Here is a 16798-nt window from a genome sequence, read left to right on the forward strand (position 1 = left end):
GGTAGAAGCTGTTCAGCAGATCTTATGGCTTGGGGGTAGAAGCTGTTTAGCAGTCTAATGGCTTGGGGGTAGAAGCTGTTCAGCAGTCTGATGGCTTGGGGGTAGAAGCTGTTCAGCAGTCTGATGGCTTGGGGGTAGAAGCTGTTCAGCAGTCTGATGGCTTGGGGGAGAAGCTGTTCAGCAGTCTGATGGCTTGGGGGGTAGAAGCTGTTCAGCAGTCTAATGGCTTGGGGGTAGAAGCTGTTCAGCAGTCTTATGGCTTGGGGGGTAGAAGTTGTTCAGCAGTCTGATGGCTTGGGGGTAGAAGCTGTTCAGCAGTCTTATGGCTTGGGGGTAGACGCTGTTCAGCAGTCTTATGGCTTGGGGGTAGAAGCTGTTCAGGAGCCTTTCATGAGCCTTCAGGAGCCTTCAGGAGCCTTGGCGCTCTGGTATCGCTTGTTGTGTGGTAGCAGAGAGAACAGTCTATGTGTTGCTGAAGTGGCTGAAGTGTTTGGCAATATTTTTAGGGCCTTCCTCTGACACCGCCTGGTATCGAGGTCCTGTATGGCCTGAAGCTTGGCCCCAGTGATGTACTGGGCCGTACACACTACCCTCTGTAGCTCCTTACAGTCAGATGCCGAGCAGTTGCCAATACGAGGAGGTGATGAAGCCAGTCAAGATGCTCTCGATGGTGCAGCTGTAGAACTTTTTTGAGAATCTGAGGACCCAAGCCAAAAAATGTTCAGTCTCCTGAGGGGGAAGAGGTGTTGTCGTACCCTCTTCACTGCTGTGTTGGTGATGTGGTAAAACTCCTGTTATCAGATGAATCCAGGAACACATTCCATTCTGAGCTAGCGAAACAGCCTAGCGTCCGCTTCATCTGTATTGAGCGAGTCACTGCTACTTCCTGCTACAGTTCATCAAATCAAAATCTAATCAAATTTATTTATGAAGCCCTTCTTAGATCAGCTGATATCTCAAAGTGCTGTACAGAAACCCAGCCTAAAAACTCTAAACGGCAAGCAATGCAGGTGTAGAAGCACTGTGGCTAGGAAGAAACCTAGAGAGGAACCAGGCTATGAGGGGTGGGCCAGTCCTCTTCTGCCTAAAAACTCCAATTAGCAAAACCAAGACAGGTACCAAATGTTCATAGATGACCAGCAGGGTCAAATAATAATAATCACAGTGGATGTCGAGGGTGCGACAGGTCAACACCTCAGGAGTAAATGTCAGTTAGCTTTTCATAGCCGATCATTGAGAGTATCTCTACCGCTTCTGCTGTCTCTAGAGAGTTGAAAACAGCAGGTCTGGGACAATCTAGCACGTCCGGTGAATGGGTCAGGGTTCCATAGCCGCAGGAAGAACAGTTGAAACGAGTTAGATTTGCCAAATGGAGGGTGAGCTATGTATACATCTCTGTGTGTGAAGGGGATCTAGAGTTTTTTTCACCTGGTAGAAATGAGGTCAAACGGATTTCAGTTTTCCGGCGTTAAAATCACAGTCCACTAGGGGGCACCGCCTCTCGGTGAGTATTTTCTTTCTTTGCTTATGGCCCAATAACAGCTCATTGATTGTGGTCTTAGTGCCAACATCGATTTGTGGTGGTAAATAGACAGCTAAGAATATTATATATACATCTTTTTCATAAATAGTATGGTTTACAGCTTATCGTGAGGTATTCTAACTCAGGCGAGGGGAACATCAATTACTAACTTAATATTAGAGATTGTGCACCAGCTGTTGTTAACAGAGAGACACACATCACCAGCTGTTGTTGGGGCGGCAGGGTAGCCTAGTGGTTAGAGCATTGGACTAGTAACCGAAAGGTTGCACGTTCAAATCCCCGAGCTGACAATGTACAAAATCTGTCGTTCTGCCCCTGAACAGGCAGTTAACCCACTGTTCCTAGGCTGTCATTGAAAATAAGAATTTGTTCTTAACTGACTTTCCTAGTTAAATAAAGGTAAAATAAAATACATTTAAAAAACACATCACCAGCTGTTGTTAACACATCACCAGCCCACTTGAGTTTACGCTGCCATTCTGTCTGACATATAGAAAAAAAAACAGGTCGATTTTGGTTTGTGTCTGGGATGTAACCAGGTCGATTTTGGTTTGTGTCTGGGATGTAACCAGGTCGATTTGGGTTTGTGTCTGGGATGTAACCAGGTCGATTTTGGTTTGTGTCTGGGATGTAACCAGGTCGATTTTGGTTTGTGTCTGGGATGTAACCAGGTGGATTTTGGTTTGTGTCTGGGATGTAACCAGGTCGATTTTGGTTTGTGTCTGGGATGTAACCAGGTCGATTTTGGTTTGTGTCTGGGATGTAACCAGGTCGATTTTGTTTTGTGTCTGGGATGATAATTTAAAAAACCAGGTGACCTGTGAGTTGAGCTGGTTTTAACAGACAGTAAAACAAACATTTGTTTTGATTTGTCTGGGGGAGTCTGTCAACCCCAGGATCTACATCGACAATAAACACAATTTCGTTGTTTTGACCAGGTTGTTCTTCTGGGAGTGTTCCTGTTCAGTGCTAACCAGATGGTTCTGATTTTGTTGTTTGTGTTCTGGGAGTGTTCCTGTTCAACCAGATGGTTCTGATTGTGTTGTGACCAGGTTTTGTGTCTTGTGTTCCTGAGTGTTGTCCAACCAGGTGACCAGGTTGTTCTGTGTTCCAGGGAGTGTTCCTGTTGTTCTGGTTCTGATTGTGTTGTGACCAGGTTGTTCTGTTCTGTCTCTTTCAGGGTTCCAGTGTTCCTGTTCAGTGCTGTCCAGATGGTTCTGATTGTGTTGTCTTCCAGGGACCAGGCTGTCCAGATGGTTCTGATTGTGTTGTCAGGTTGTTGTGTCTTCCAGGGAGTGTTCCTGTTCAGTGCTGTCCAGATGGTTCTGATTGTGTTGTGACCAGGTTGTTGTTCTGTCTTCCATGGGAGTGTTCCTGTTCAGTGCTGTCCAGATGGTTCTGATTGTGTTGTGACCAGGTTGTCCTTCTCTTCCAGGGAGTGTTGACCAGGTTGTCCTTCTCTTCCCTGTCAGATGGTTCTTCAGTGCTGTCTGTCCAGATGGTTCTGATTGTGTTGTGACCAGGTTGTCCTTCTCTTCCAGGGAGTGTTCCTGTTCAGTGCTGTCCAGATGGTTCCTCTCACCATGAACAACTACGTGTTCCCGGCCTGGGGACAGGGAGTAGGTTGGTGCATGGCGTTGTCCTCCATGCTCCTGATACCTGGATACATGATCTATATGTTCCTCAACCTCAAGGGGGATTACAAAGAGGTATGGACATCTTCTTCTTTCTTCCTCAGATGCTTCCAATCACTATATATATATATATATTGTATTTATTATGGATCCCCATTAGTTTCTGCCAAGGCAGCAGCTACTCTTCCTGGGTTTTATTATGGGTCTTCATTAGTTCCTGCCAAGGCAGCAGCTACTCTTCTTGGGGTTTATTATGGATCCACATTAGTTCCTGCCAAGCTAGCAGCTACTCTTCCTGGGTTTTTTTGTGGATCCCCATTAGTTTCTGCCAAGGCAGCAGCTACTCTTCCTGGGTTTTTTTGTGGATCCCCATTAGTTCCTGCCAAGGCAGCAGCTACTCTTCCTGGGGTTTATTATGGATCCCCATTAGTTCCTGTCAAGGCAGCAGCTACTCTTCCTGGGGTTTATTATGGATCCCCATTAGTTCCTGCCAAGGCAGCAGCTCAAGCCACTGCTCTACTACCACAGATCTACAATACAAAATCCATGTTGACGTGTGTGTAGAGTGCGTGTGTTAGCATGGGTATGTGTTAGCATGGGTATGTGTTAGCATGGGTATGTGTTAGCATGGGTATGTGTTAGCATGGGTATGTGTTAGCATGGGTATGTGTTAGCATGTGTCTGTGCCTGTGTTTGTGTTTCTTCACAGTCCCCGCTGTTCCATAAGGTGTATTTTTATCTGTTTTTAAAAAATCTGATTGTACTGCTTGCATGAGTTACTTTATGTGGTCATGGCTCTATGTAGTACTGTGCGCCTCCCATAGTCTGTTCTGGACTGGGGAATTGTGAAGAGACCTCTGGTGGCATGTCTTGTGGGATATGCATGGGTGTCCGAGCTGTGTGTCAGTAGTTTTAATTCATTAATACTTGTATTTGTGAGAGGTATTGACATGTTGAATGCACCGAGCTGTCTGTTTAATCTCTCCTCCACTTTGAGAGATTGACATACATATTATTAATGTTAGCTCTCTGTGTACATTTAAGGGCCAGCCGTGCTGCCCTGTTCCGAGCCAATTGTAAAGTCCCTCTTTGTGGCACCAGACCACACAACTGGACAGTAGTCCAGGTGTGACAAAACTAGGGCCTGTAGAACCTGCCTTGTTGATAGTGCTGTTAAGGCAAAGCAGTGCTTTATTATGGACAGACTTCTCCCCATCTTAGCTACTGTTGTATCAATATGTTTCAACCATAACAGTTTACTATCCAGGGTTACTCCAACCAGTTTAGTCACCTCAGTTTGCTCAATTTCCACATTAATCATTACAATATTTAGTTGAGGTTTAGAGTTTAATGAATGAATAGTCCCAAATTCAATGCTTTTAGTTTTTGAAATATTTAGAACAAGTGCATTTCTTGTCACCCATTCTGAAACTAACAGCAGCTCTTTCTTTGACTGTGTTGCAGTCATTTCAGTCTCTGTAGTATATGTTGAGTTATCCACATACATATAAACTCTGCTTTTACTCAAAAAGCCAGTGGCTTTAACCCGGAAGGGATGTAACTTTTAGTTGTCATTAAGTAAACATTTTAAAAAGGAGACACTTTTATCCAAATCAACTTTGTCATGCATACATTTTTTTTTGTATTTCACAATCCGGGTGTTCCCTGGAATCAAACCCACATTCCTGGTTTTACAAGAGCTCACATACTGTTCAGAGTCATGGGGTGGCCATTTTGTGTCCACAAAACAGCTCAGCCCTCACAGATCCAAAAAAGCTTCCCAAAATAACCATATCATGTGATTCCGAAGGAGATCCGGCTCGAAGGACCAATGTCCTGCAGCAGAGTTTGGGTTTTGTAGTTGTTTTGAGGGTTTTGTAGTATTTTAAGTAGATGGGAAGGCACTTAATCCAAAAACAAGTTTGGAATATTGCTGCTGGCGATTACTGTTTTTATCTTAATCTGCATAAATAATCGTCGCCTTCTCACAGACATAGTAAAAGCCAAGTTTGAAGGACAGCAAATGTTTCCCATTATGGCTTGAGCATGACATTAAACTTGGACATATACAGTGCCTTCAGAAATGATTCAAACCCCTTGACCTATTCCATGTTTTGTAGTGTTACAGCTTGAATACAAAATGTATTAAATATCTTGTTTTTTTTTCCCTTCACCCATCTACACACAATACCCCACATGGACAAATGGAAAACATGTTTAGATAAATGTCAGCACATTTATTGAAAATGAAATACAGAAATATCTCATTTACATAAGTATTCACACCCCTGAGTCAATAATTTAAAGAAACACCTTTGGCCAGGGTTTACAGATGTGACTCTTTCTGGGTAAATCTCTAAGAGCTTCCCACACCCTTTGCCCATTATTATTTTTCAAAATTCTTGGGTTTTGATCATTGCTAGACAGACGTTTTCAGGTCTTGCCAAAAAAATACCCCATAATGACGAAGCAAAAACAGGTTTAGAAATTTTCGCAAATTTATACAAAATAAAAAACTGAAATCACATTTACATAAGTATTCAGACCCTTTACTCAGTAATTTGTCGAAGCACCTTTCGCAGTGATTACAGCCACGAGTCTTCTTGGGTATGACGCTACAAGCTTGGCACACTTGTATTTGGGGAGTTTCTCCCATTCTGCTCTGTCAGGTTTGATGGCGAGCGTCACTGCACAGCTATTTTCAGACCAGAGAATCTTTTTTTTTTTGGTACCCTTCCCCAGATCTGTGCCTCGACACAATCCCGTCTCATAGTTCCACGGACAACTCCTTCAACCTCATGTGGGTCCTTATGTGGACAGATGTGTGCGCTTTTCCAAACCATGTCCAATCAATTGAATTGACCAAAGGTGGACTCCAATCAAGTTGTGGAAACATCTCAAGGATGGTCAATGGAAACACGGATGCACCTTGTGCTCAATTTCAAGTCTCATAGCAAAAGGGTCTGAATACTTATGTAAATAAGGTCTTTCTGTTTTTTTTATTTTAAATGCATTTACAAAAATGTCTAAAAACCTGTTTTCGCTTTGTCATTATGGGGTATAGTGTGCAGATGGACGAGGAAAACATTATTTCATCCATTTAGAACAAGGCTGAAACGTAACAAAATGTGGAAAAAGTCAAGGGGTCTGAATACTTTCCGAATGCACTGTAGAAATAGACAGAATTAAACATGGAGAAATAGACATAGAAATTGACATCGAAATAGACATTGAAATAGACATAGAAATAAGACAGAAATAAACATTGACATAGAAATAGACAGGGGTAATAGACATAGAGAAATAGACAGAGAAATATACATAGAAATAGACAGAAATAAACATTGACATAGAAATAGACAGGGGTAATAGAGATAGAGAAATAGACAGAGAAATAGACAGAGAAATAGAGATAGAAACAGACACAGACATAGAAATAGACATAGAAATAAACATAGCTATAGAAATAGGCATAGAGAAATAGACACTGACATAGAAATCGACAGACAGGGAAATAGACAGAGAGAAATAGACAGAGAAATAGACGTATAGACATAGACAGACATAGAGAAAGAGACATAGACAGACAGATAGACATAGAAATAGACAGACATAGAGAAAGAGACATAGACATAGAGAAATAGACATATAGACATAGACATATAGACATAGACATATAGACATAGACATATAGACATAGACAGACATAGAGAAAGAGACATTGACATAGAAATAGACCGAAATAGACATAGAAATAAACAGGGAAATCGACAGACAGGGAAATAGACATAGAGAAATAGACAGAGAAATAGACATATAGACATAGACAGACATAGAGAAAGAGACATAGACAGACAGATAGACATAGAAATAGACAGACATAGAGAAAGAGACATAGACATAGAGAAATAGACATATAGACATAGACAGACAGATAGACATAGACATAGAGAAATAGACAGAGAAATAGACATATAGACATAGACAGACATAGAGAAAGAGACATAGACAGACAGATAGACATAGACATATAGACATAGACATAGAAATAGACATATAGACAGACAGATAGACATAGACATAGAGAAATAGACAGAGAAATAGACATATAGACAGTCAGATAGACAGACATAGAGAAAGAGAAATAGACATATAAACATATAGACATAGACAGACATAGAGAAAGAGATATAGACAGACAGATAGACATAGAAATAGACATAGATGTTCAGTTGAAAAAGGTCACAGAGAGGAGTACGAGGCCGGTCAGTCACGTGATCGCTGTTCAGCTGCAGCTTGCAGTGAAAGGCTGATCAGTAATTGTTGGTTCGGGTAGGACGCGCTGCTGCAGTCATCACTCGCAACGAAACAAGCAGCTGTCAGCCCCTTTTGTGTCAGTCAGTGGAGTCTTGATTGCCTAAATTGTAGCAATCAGTTCACTTGATTAGTATGTGTCAAGCAACAGATGGAAGTAGGTTCTCGCAGACACTGAGACAGCTAGCTATCTAGTGCATCATGACACAATGTATAGCATAATAACACGATATTCGACGGTAGCAATGTGAAAGCTTAATTTACTGCAGTGGGCTAAATCAGGGTCAGGCCGAGTGTTTCTCGGTAGTCCTAAACAAATCTACACATGTGTTTATGTGCCTAAAAAAAAAGAAGAAGACACCTGTACCATGTCAGGTACAGAGTTGAAATGTATTCCATTTTGAGTTTGAATAGTTCCCAATATTACACTTAAAATAAATCACAGAAGTCTGAAATATAACAACACCGTTTGACATAGAAACACTGGATTTTTTGCGTTTTATGGTTTTTTTTCCTTATTAAATTATGAGAAAAAAAAAGAATAATATTCCACCCATGAGGCCACTAGATAATTTGACTGCAGGAAACAAATGTCAACAAGCAGACTGAATGTTTTGTTGCTGTCGTTGAATCGTATCGTTTCTTTGCAGCGTTTGCAGATGGCGTGGTAACGTTATAACCTGGTTAAATAAAGGTGTTCTCAACTAGCCTACCTGGTTAAATAAAGGTGTTCTCAACTGGCCTACCTGGTTAAATAAAGGTGTTCTCAACTAGCCTCCCTGGTTAAATAAAGGTGTTCTCAACTAGCCTACCTGGTTAAATAAAGGTGTTCTCAACTGGCCTACCTGGTTAAATAAAGGTGTTCTCAACTAGCCTACCTGGTTAAATAAAGGTGTTCTCAACTAGCCTCCCTGGTTAAATAAAGGTGTTCTCAACTAGCCTACCTGGTTAAATAAAGGTGTTCTCAACTGGCCTACCTGGTTAAATAAAGGTGTTCTCAACTGGCCTACCTGGTTAAATAAAGGTGTTCTCAACTAGCCTACCTGGTTAAATAAAGGTGTTCTCAACTAGCCTCCTGGTTAAATAAAGGTGTTCTCAACTAGCCTCCCTGGTTAAATAAAGGTGTTCTCAACTAGCCTACCTGGTTAAATAAAGGTGTTCTCAACTAGCCTACCTGGTTAAATAAAGGTGTTCTCAACTAGCCTACCTGGTTAAATAAAGGTGTTCTCAACTAGCCTACCTGGTTAAATAAAGGTGTTCTCAACTGACCTACCTGGTTAAATAAAGGTGTTCTCAACTGGCCTACCTGGTTAAATAAAGGTGTTCTCAACTGGCCTACCTGGTTAAATAAAGGTGTTCTCAACTGGCCTACCTGGTTAAATAAAGGTGTTCTCAACTGGCCTACCTGGTTAAATAAAGGTGTTCTCAACTGGCCTACCTGGTTAAATAAAGGTGTTCTCAACTGGCCTACCTGGTTAAATAAAGGTGTTCTCAACTGGCCTACCTGGTTAAATAAAGGTGTTCTCAACTGGCCTACCTGGTTAAATAAAGGTGTTCTCAACTGGCAACTACCTGGTTAAATAAAGGTGTTCTCAACTGGCCTACCTGGTTAAATAAAGGTGTTCTCAACTGGCCTACCTGGTTAAATAAAGGTGTTCTCAACTGGCCTACCTGGTTAAATAAAGGTGTTCTCAACTGGCCTACCTGGTTAAATAAAGGTGTTCTCAACTGGCCTACCTGGTTAAATAAAGGTGTTCTCAACTGGCCTACCTGGTTAAATAAAGGTGTTCTCAACTGGCCTACCTGGTTAAATAAAGGTGTTCTCAACTGGCCTACCTGGTTAAATAAAGGTGTTCTCAACTGGCCTACCTGGTTAAATAAAGGTGTTCTCAACTAGCCTACCTGGTTAAATAAAGGTGTTCTCAACTAGCCTACCTGGTTAAATAAAGGTGTTCTCAACTGACCTACCTGGTTAAATAAAGGTGTTCTCAACTGGCCTACCTGGTTAAATAAAGGTGTTCTCAACTGGCCTACCTGGTTAAATAAAGGTGTTCTCAACTGGCCTACCTGGTTAAATAAAGGTGTTCTCAACTAGCCTACCTGGTTAAATAAAGGTGTTCTCAACTAGCCTACCTGGTTAAATAAAGGTGTTCTCAACTAGCCTACCTGGTTAAATAAAGGTGTTCTCAACTGGCCTACCTGGTTAAATAAAGGTGTTCTCAACTAGCCTTCCTGGTTAAATAAAGGTGTTCTCAACTAGCCTACCTGGTTAAATAAAGGTGTTCTCAACTAGCCTACCTGGTTAAATAAAGGTGAAAAAAAAAAAAAAAAAAAAAATAACTCAACAATGTGAAACCCTAAAAAATCACAACGGGCGTTTTTTAAATGTATCGTTCTCTCGCACATTGCAGCGTCTGCGGATAATGATCCAGCCCCCGATGATGGTGAAAGGAGAACGCCAGGAGAACGGCCCTGAGCAGACTGCAGCAGAAGCAGAGAACTTGGCAACTGAAGAGGCTTACATCTAAACCTTGTTACTACATCCTAAACCCTCGAGGCAAACTCTCTGCAGAAAACAACGTAATCAAGGTGAAACACAATCAAGGGATTCGTCTCAAATGGCACACAATTACCTATGTAGTTACACTACTTTTGACCAGGGCCAATATAGATAGTGTTTCATATAGGTACTATTCACTATGGGCCCTGGTCAAATGGAACCCTATTCCCTATGGGCCCTGGTCAAATGGAACCCTATTCCCTATGGGCCCTGGTCAAATGGTACCCTATTCCCTCTGGGCCCTGGTCAAATGGTACCCCATTCCCTCTGGGCCCTGGTCAAATGTTACCCTATTCCCTCTGGGCCCTGTTCAAATAGAACCCTATTCCCTCTGGGCCCTGGTCAAATAGAACCCTATTCCCTATGGGCCCTGGTCAAATGGTACCCTATTCCCTCTGGGCCCTGGTCAAATAGAACCCTATTCCCTATGGGCCCTGGTCAAATGCAACCCTATTCCCTCTTGGCCCTGGTCAAATGGAACCATATTCTCTCTGGGCCCTGGTCAAATGGTACCCTATTCCCTCTGGGCCCTGGTCAAATAGAACCCTATTCCCTCTGGGCCCTGGTCAAATGGAACCATATTCTCTCTGGGCCCTGGTCAAATGGAACCCTATTCCCTATGGGCCCTGGTCAAAAGTAGTGCACTACATAGAGAATAGCATACATAGGGAAAAGTGTTCTATTTGAGATGCAAAAAAAATAAATGACTTCGATGTCTATCTAATCACCTACCTCCAGGGGAAACATGTGACCAACCTGATTACTATTTAGTTTTCTTTTTTTTTTTCTTAAATTTTTTCTTAATTTTTTTTCTTTTTTTTCTTTTTGTTGGTTTGTAAAAGAAAAAAAAGGAGTAAAACAGAAAGTAGAAAGGTAAAGTAGATTAACTAGCCAGATCAGAATGAAGAACGGCTATGTTACAGGACATGCATGATGTTATTGTCAACGGTTCTATTTCATATGCAAAACATTTTAGTCTTTTCTGAAATTATTACCTAGAAAATTACTGTAATTTTGAATTATAATTTAAATTTGGAGGCCCAATATGATTCAACACTACTGTGCTAATTTAAGATATTTACTTAAATTAATCTATTAAAAATACAATTATTGTAAAAAGGTTATATATAGATTATAATTCATACGTGTTTGTATTTAAAAGAAATGTAGAAAAATGAAAGTGTTACAGAAAGTAGTGAAATGCAAAATGAAAGATGCATAGTGGAATTGAATATTGACCAATTATAAGCAATGACCATTATGGGAAAGTGCAACCTGAATGGCCAAATATCCATATCTATGTATATAATATTATCACTGTTTTCCAAGATCCGGCCATTTTTACCACTCTTTTACCCCCTTGCTTATTTTCCCGGAGCAACCCTTTGAAAAGCACAAAGGCCAATGTGGATCTCACAACCTCCCATTCGGTATGACTATTACACAATGCAGATGAACATTATCATACCAGAGACTGTTACAATTGTATCTTTGTTTTCTAAAGAACAATAACTTCTTCTTTTTTTTTTTTTTTTAAGAATCATTTTGTAGGATGTGTTCTATGTAAGAGTGAGATGGACCAAAATCATACACATGTCAATTAAAATAAAAAAAACACGATGACCAACCTATTGACATGAGACATATCCCTCCCATCCGGTCAATGCAGATAACACAGTACTATAAGCATTATTATCACAGAAGTAGCATTTGAGCAGTGACTGCATGACAATTCCTTCTAACAATCCAGAGATACTGTTTAACTTCAAACTTGTTTCCCACATTAGTCCAGATCTCAGGAACAGTCGTGAAAAGTGACCAAATTTATCTGATGAAACTACTGAGATGATAGCCAGTCGTCTGTTGTTAGTCAATCATTCTAGTCCTAGTCTGACTGTGCAGGTTTCCTATGTCAGGTTCTGAAAGAGAAGTGTTATAGATGGACCAAAACCTACCCTGGTCTGAAAACATAGGCCAATATTACTACTGAAATTATACATTTATTTTTAAAATAAAAAAAAAAGGAAATATTAATTATCAAGTTGTTTTTCAATAAATACATATATATAGTATCAATCAAAAATATCCACACACCTACTCATTAAAAACGTTTTTATTTATTTTTTACATGGTATAATAATAGTTAAGACATCAAAACTATGAAGTAACACATATGGAATCATGTAGTAACCAAACTGAGATGATTTGGGAGGAGTTGGACCACAGAGTGAAGGAAAATAAGCCAACAAGTGCTCAGCATATGTGGGAACTTCAAGACGGTTGGAAAATCATTCCAGGTGAAACTGGTTGAGAGATTGCCAAGGCGAAGGGTGACTACTTATATATTTGTTTAACACTTTTTTGGTTACTACATGATTCCATATGTGTTATTTCATAGTTCTTCTGCCTTCACTTTTATTCTACAATGTAGAAAATAGTACAAATAAAGAAACCCCCCTGAAATTAGCAGATTTGTCCAAACTGTTGATTGGTACTGTATATATACATATACAGTGGGGCAAATGCAAATTAATTAGTTAAAATTTATTCAATGTGATTTTCTGGATTTTTGTTTTAGATTCCGTCTCTCACAATTGTAGTGTACCTATGATAAAAAAAAATTACAGACCTCTACGTGCTTTGTAAGTAGGAAAACCTGCAAAATCGGCAGTGTATCAAATACGTGTTCTCCCCACTGTGTAGACCGATTAGTACTGTATATATACATATACATATACATATACATATATAGACCGATTATATAGTAATCCAAACAAATTATCAAAGTTGTATTTCTATAAAGATTAAACTAGTTTGTTTCCATGGCAGCGACAAATGACAAGGATCTGGTTTAAATGAGTCATTTTAGTCTCTGCAAAGAATATAAAACTAAAATGTGCAATGAATTAAGGTTCCCATTAATTTTGTATAAAGTTACTGCAGTTTTCTGTCTTAAATGATGTTGTAAAACTCTACTGTGTTATACATGTAACTGTGAATGTCCATACGAGTTTTGTTTTGTCTAAATGTTGAAAAAAAATCTGCTATTATTTGCTGTTTTCTGCAATAATAGGATTATTTCAGAAACTAAAGCACATATATCTTATATTATATATATCTTTCTGAAATGTAAAAAAAAAATAATAGATGGCAATAACAATAATAGTAGAATAATTAAATCATAGATACACTTGTCTAGTCAAAGAATCTTGTTTTGTATATTTCTACCAGTCTCATGGGCCTAATGTAAAATATTCTATGTACAATATATAATACATGTTGTTAGATGGTGTTATATGAAAAAGCATGATTGCTATATATGTTATCTGCAGAAGTAAATAAAGAACTATAGATTATAACGTGTGCTTTCATCATGTATATTTTTTTTGATGGGGGAAATATTTGTATTTTTATATATATATATATATATATATATTTTTTTACAGTTGATTTATTTCAAACAAATGTATTTCAATCAGATTTAAAATGTTATTAGATGTAGTATTACAAAGAGTAAGTAGATACTGTGTTTTATAAATCAGCAAAGGGATATTATGGCATGACACTGAGACCGGAGAACAGTACAGTAAACGCTTGCCACAATAACTGCATCTCTCACCTTAAAAGCACAGAGTACGGAAATTAGATCCGTCAGACAACGTGCACCTATTGGGAACATGTCATTTGGATTTTAAATGACAGATTTTAGTTACATCACAATGAAAGAACAATGGGATTCTTCTACATTGTGAAGAAATGGAATCCTGTCCCTTTTTAATACACATTCTAAATGAATATGATTTATATATTGGTGACCTTTCCTTTGAATAATGACATATTTTTTTAAACATTAGATATTTTGAGTGAGCACTAAATTGAGCAATTGGACGACTATTGTAGACTTACGTTCACGTCTAATTTCTCAATACTCCAAAATTACCATTGATACAACTCCTGCTTATTATTAAATCGTCTTACAAGACTTGAGCAACCTTGACTTAATAACAAGATATTAATTCATTATTAATGATAAAGAACATCTTTCCAAATGTACCGTAGCGAGGGGCAGGAATTGGCGGGAACACAATTTATTTAGACATTTTAAGATGTTAAGAGGTTTTTACATTGTTCAGTTACAAGCCCCTAAAAATCTCCAATTGTTTCCCTGAGAACGTCACATTTTAGTCATTTAGCAGAGGCTCATATCCAGAACTGCTTACATTCAGTACATTCATCTTCAGATAGCTAGGTGGACCAGTCATAGTCAGTACATTCATCTTCAGATAGCTAGGTGGGACAACCACGTATCACAGTCATAGTCAGTACATTCATCTTCAGATAGCTAGGTGGACCAGTCATAGTCAGTACATTCATCTTCAGATAGTTAGGTGGGACAACCACATATCACAGTCATAGTCAGTACATTCATCTTCAGATAGTTAGGTGGGACAACCACATATCACAGTCATAGTCAGTACATTCATCTTCAGATAGCTAGGTGGACCAGTCATAGTCAGTACATTCATCTTCAGATAGCTAGGTAGACCAGTCATAGTCAGTACATTCATCTACAGATAGCTAGCTGGACCAGTCATAGTCAGTACATTCATCTTCAGATAGCTAGGTGGACCAGTCATAGTCAGTACATTCACCTTCAGATAGCTAGGTGGACCAGTCATAGTCAGTACATTCACCTTCAGATAGCTAGGAGGACCAGTCATAGTCAGTACATTCATATTCAGATAGCTAGGTGGACCAGTCATAGTCAGTACATTCATCTACAGATAGCTAGGTGGACCAGTCATAGTCAGTACATTCATCTACAGATAGCTAGGAGGACCAGTCATAGTCAGTACATTCATATTCAGATAGCTAGGTGGACCAGTCATAGTCAGTACATTCATCTTCAGATAGCTAGGAGGGACAACCACATATCACAGTCATAGGCAGTACATTCATATTCAGATAGCTAGGTGGGACAACCACATACCACAGTCATAGTCAGTACATTCATCTACAGATAGCTAGGTGGGACAACCACCAGTCATAGTCAGTACATTCATCTTCAGATAGTTGGGAGGACCAGTCATAGTCAGTACATTCATATTCAGATAGCTAGGTGGGACAACCACGTATCACAGTCATAGTCAGTACATTCATCTTCAGATAGCTATGTGGGACAACCACATATCACAATTGTAGCAGCTAAACATCTCCTCAATAAAGTAGCTATCAGCAAAGACAATGCTAGTGGTTAACGTCTTTGGGATAGGGGGGCGGTATTTTGACGTCTGGATGAAAAGCGTGCCCAAAGTAAACTGCCTGCTACTCAGGCCTAGAAGCTAGGATATCCATATATTTGGTGGATTTGGATAGAAAACACTAAAGTTGTTAAAACTGTTAAAATAATATCTGTGAGTATAACAGAACTGAAATGTCAGACGAAACCCAGAGGAATAACCCCCCCCAAAAAAAAAATAACACTGATTTCAATGGCTTGCACTTTTATAACAGGGCGAAATTGTGCCCGATTGCAGTTTCTAGGGCTTCCACTAGATGTCAACAGTCTTTAGAAAGAGTTTCATGCTGTTTTTTGGAAAAATGAGCCAGAGATTGTAGTTTTTCTAGGTGGCTCCCATTTTGGCTCTAGTGTTTCCAAGCGCGTGAATGAGAGTGTGTTCTGTGTGTGTATCTTTGGTATTTTTCTCCGGTAAAGACAATAAAGATTCTCCGTCTTAAATTGTATCGGCTATCACAGTGCCATCCGTTTTGTCACCAAAGCCCCATACACTACCCACCATTGCGACCTGTATGCTCTCGTTAGTTGGCCCTCGCTTCATACTCGTCGCCAAATCCACTGGCTACAGGTTATCTACAAGTCTCTGCTAGGTAAAGCCCCGCCTTATCTCAGCTCACTGGTCACCATAGCAGCACCCACTCGTAGCACGTGCTCCAGCAGATATATCTCACTGGTCACCCCCAAAGCCAATTCCTCCTTTGGTCGTCTTTCCTTCCAGTTCTCTGCTGCCAATGACTGGAATGAATTGCAAAAATCTCTGAAGCTGGAGACTCACATCTCCCTCACTAGCTTTAAGCACCAGCTGTCAGAGCAGCTTACAGATCACTGCACCTGTACATAGCCCATCTGTAAACAGCCCATCTATCTACCTACCTCATCCCCATACTGGTATTTATTTATTTATTTTGCTCCTTTGCACCCCAGTATATCTACCTGCACATTCATCTTCTGCCACTCTACCATTCCAGTGTTTAATTGCTATATTGTAATTACTTCGCCACCATGGCCTATTTATTTCCTTAATTTACCTAATTTGCACTCACTGTATATAGACATTTTGTTTTCTTTTGTTCTACTGTATTATTGACTGTATGTTTTGTTTATTCCATGTGTAACTCTGTGTTGTTGTATGTGTCGAATTGCTACGCTTTATCTTGGCCAGGTCGCAGTTGCAACTGAGAACTTGTTCTCAACTAGCCTACCTCGTTAAATAAAGGTGAAATAAATAAAAACAAAATACAAATTTGCGTATTTAGGGTACCTACGGTTTGATTATAAACGTTGATTGACTTGTTTGGATAAGTTTATTGGTAACGTTTGGGATTCATTTTGTATGCATTTTGAAGGAGGGAAACTGAATGGATTATTGACTGAAGTGCTCCAGCTAAACCAAGTTATGGATATAAAGACGGATTTTATCGAACAAAAGGACCATTTGTAATGGAACT

The 16798-nt window shown here is 39.6% G+C and overlaps 1 protein-coding gene across 2 annotated transcripts in view; it reads left to right on the top strand.

Moving 5' to 3' along the window:
* The window catches only part of slc6a1b (solute carrier family 6 member 1b), a 53962-nt gene extending 40558 nt beyond the window's left edge, over positions 1 to 13404 (top strand). Inside the window, exons 14-16 of one of the 2 annotated variants that reach the window (XR_008074912.1) lie at positions 3085 to 3252; positions 9903 to 10432; positions 10689 to 13404. Coding sequence is in view for 1 of the 2 variants with exons in the window: in XM_052474239.1 (XP_052330199.1) it covers positions 3085 to 3252; positions 9903 to 10019 (285 nt within the window). In the remaining variant the exon portion in view is untranslated. Of the gene's footprint in view, positions 1 to 3084; positions 3253 to 9902 lie in introns of both variants that reach the window. The other variant, XM_052474239.1, reaches the window with a different exon arrangement.
* The last annotated feature ends 3394 nt before the right edge of the window (positions 13405 to 16798 follow it).

The sequence above is a fragment of the Oncorhynchus keta genome, chromosome 21, assembly GCF_023373465.1.
Source record: "Oncorhynchus keta strain PuntledgeMale-10-30-2019 chromosome 21, Oket_V2, whole genome shotgun sequence".
NCBI classification, from domain to species: Eukaryota; Metazoa; Chordata; class Actinopteri; order Salmoniformes; family Salmonidae; genus Oncorhynchus; species Oncorhynchus keta.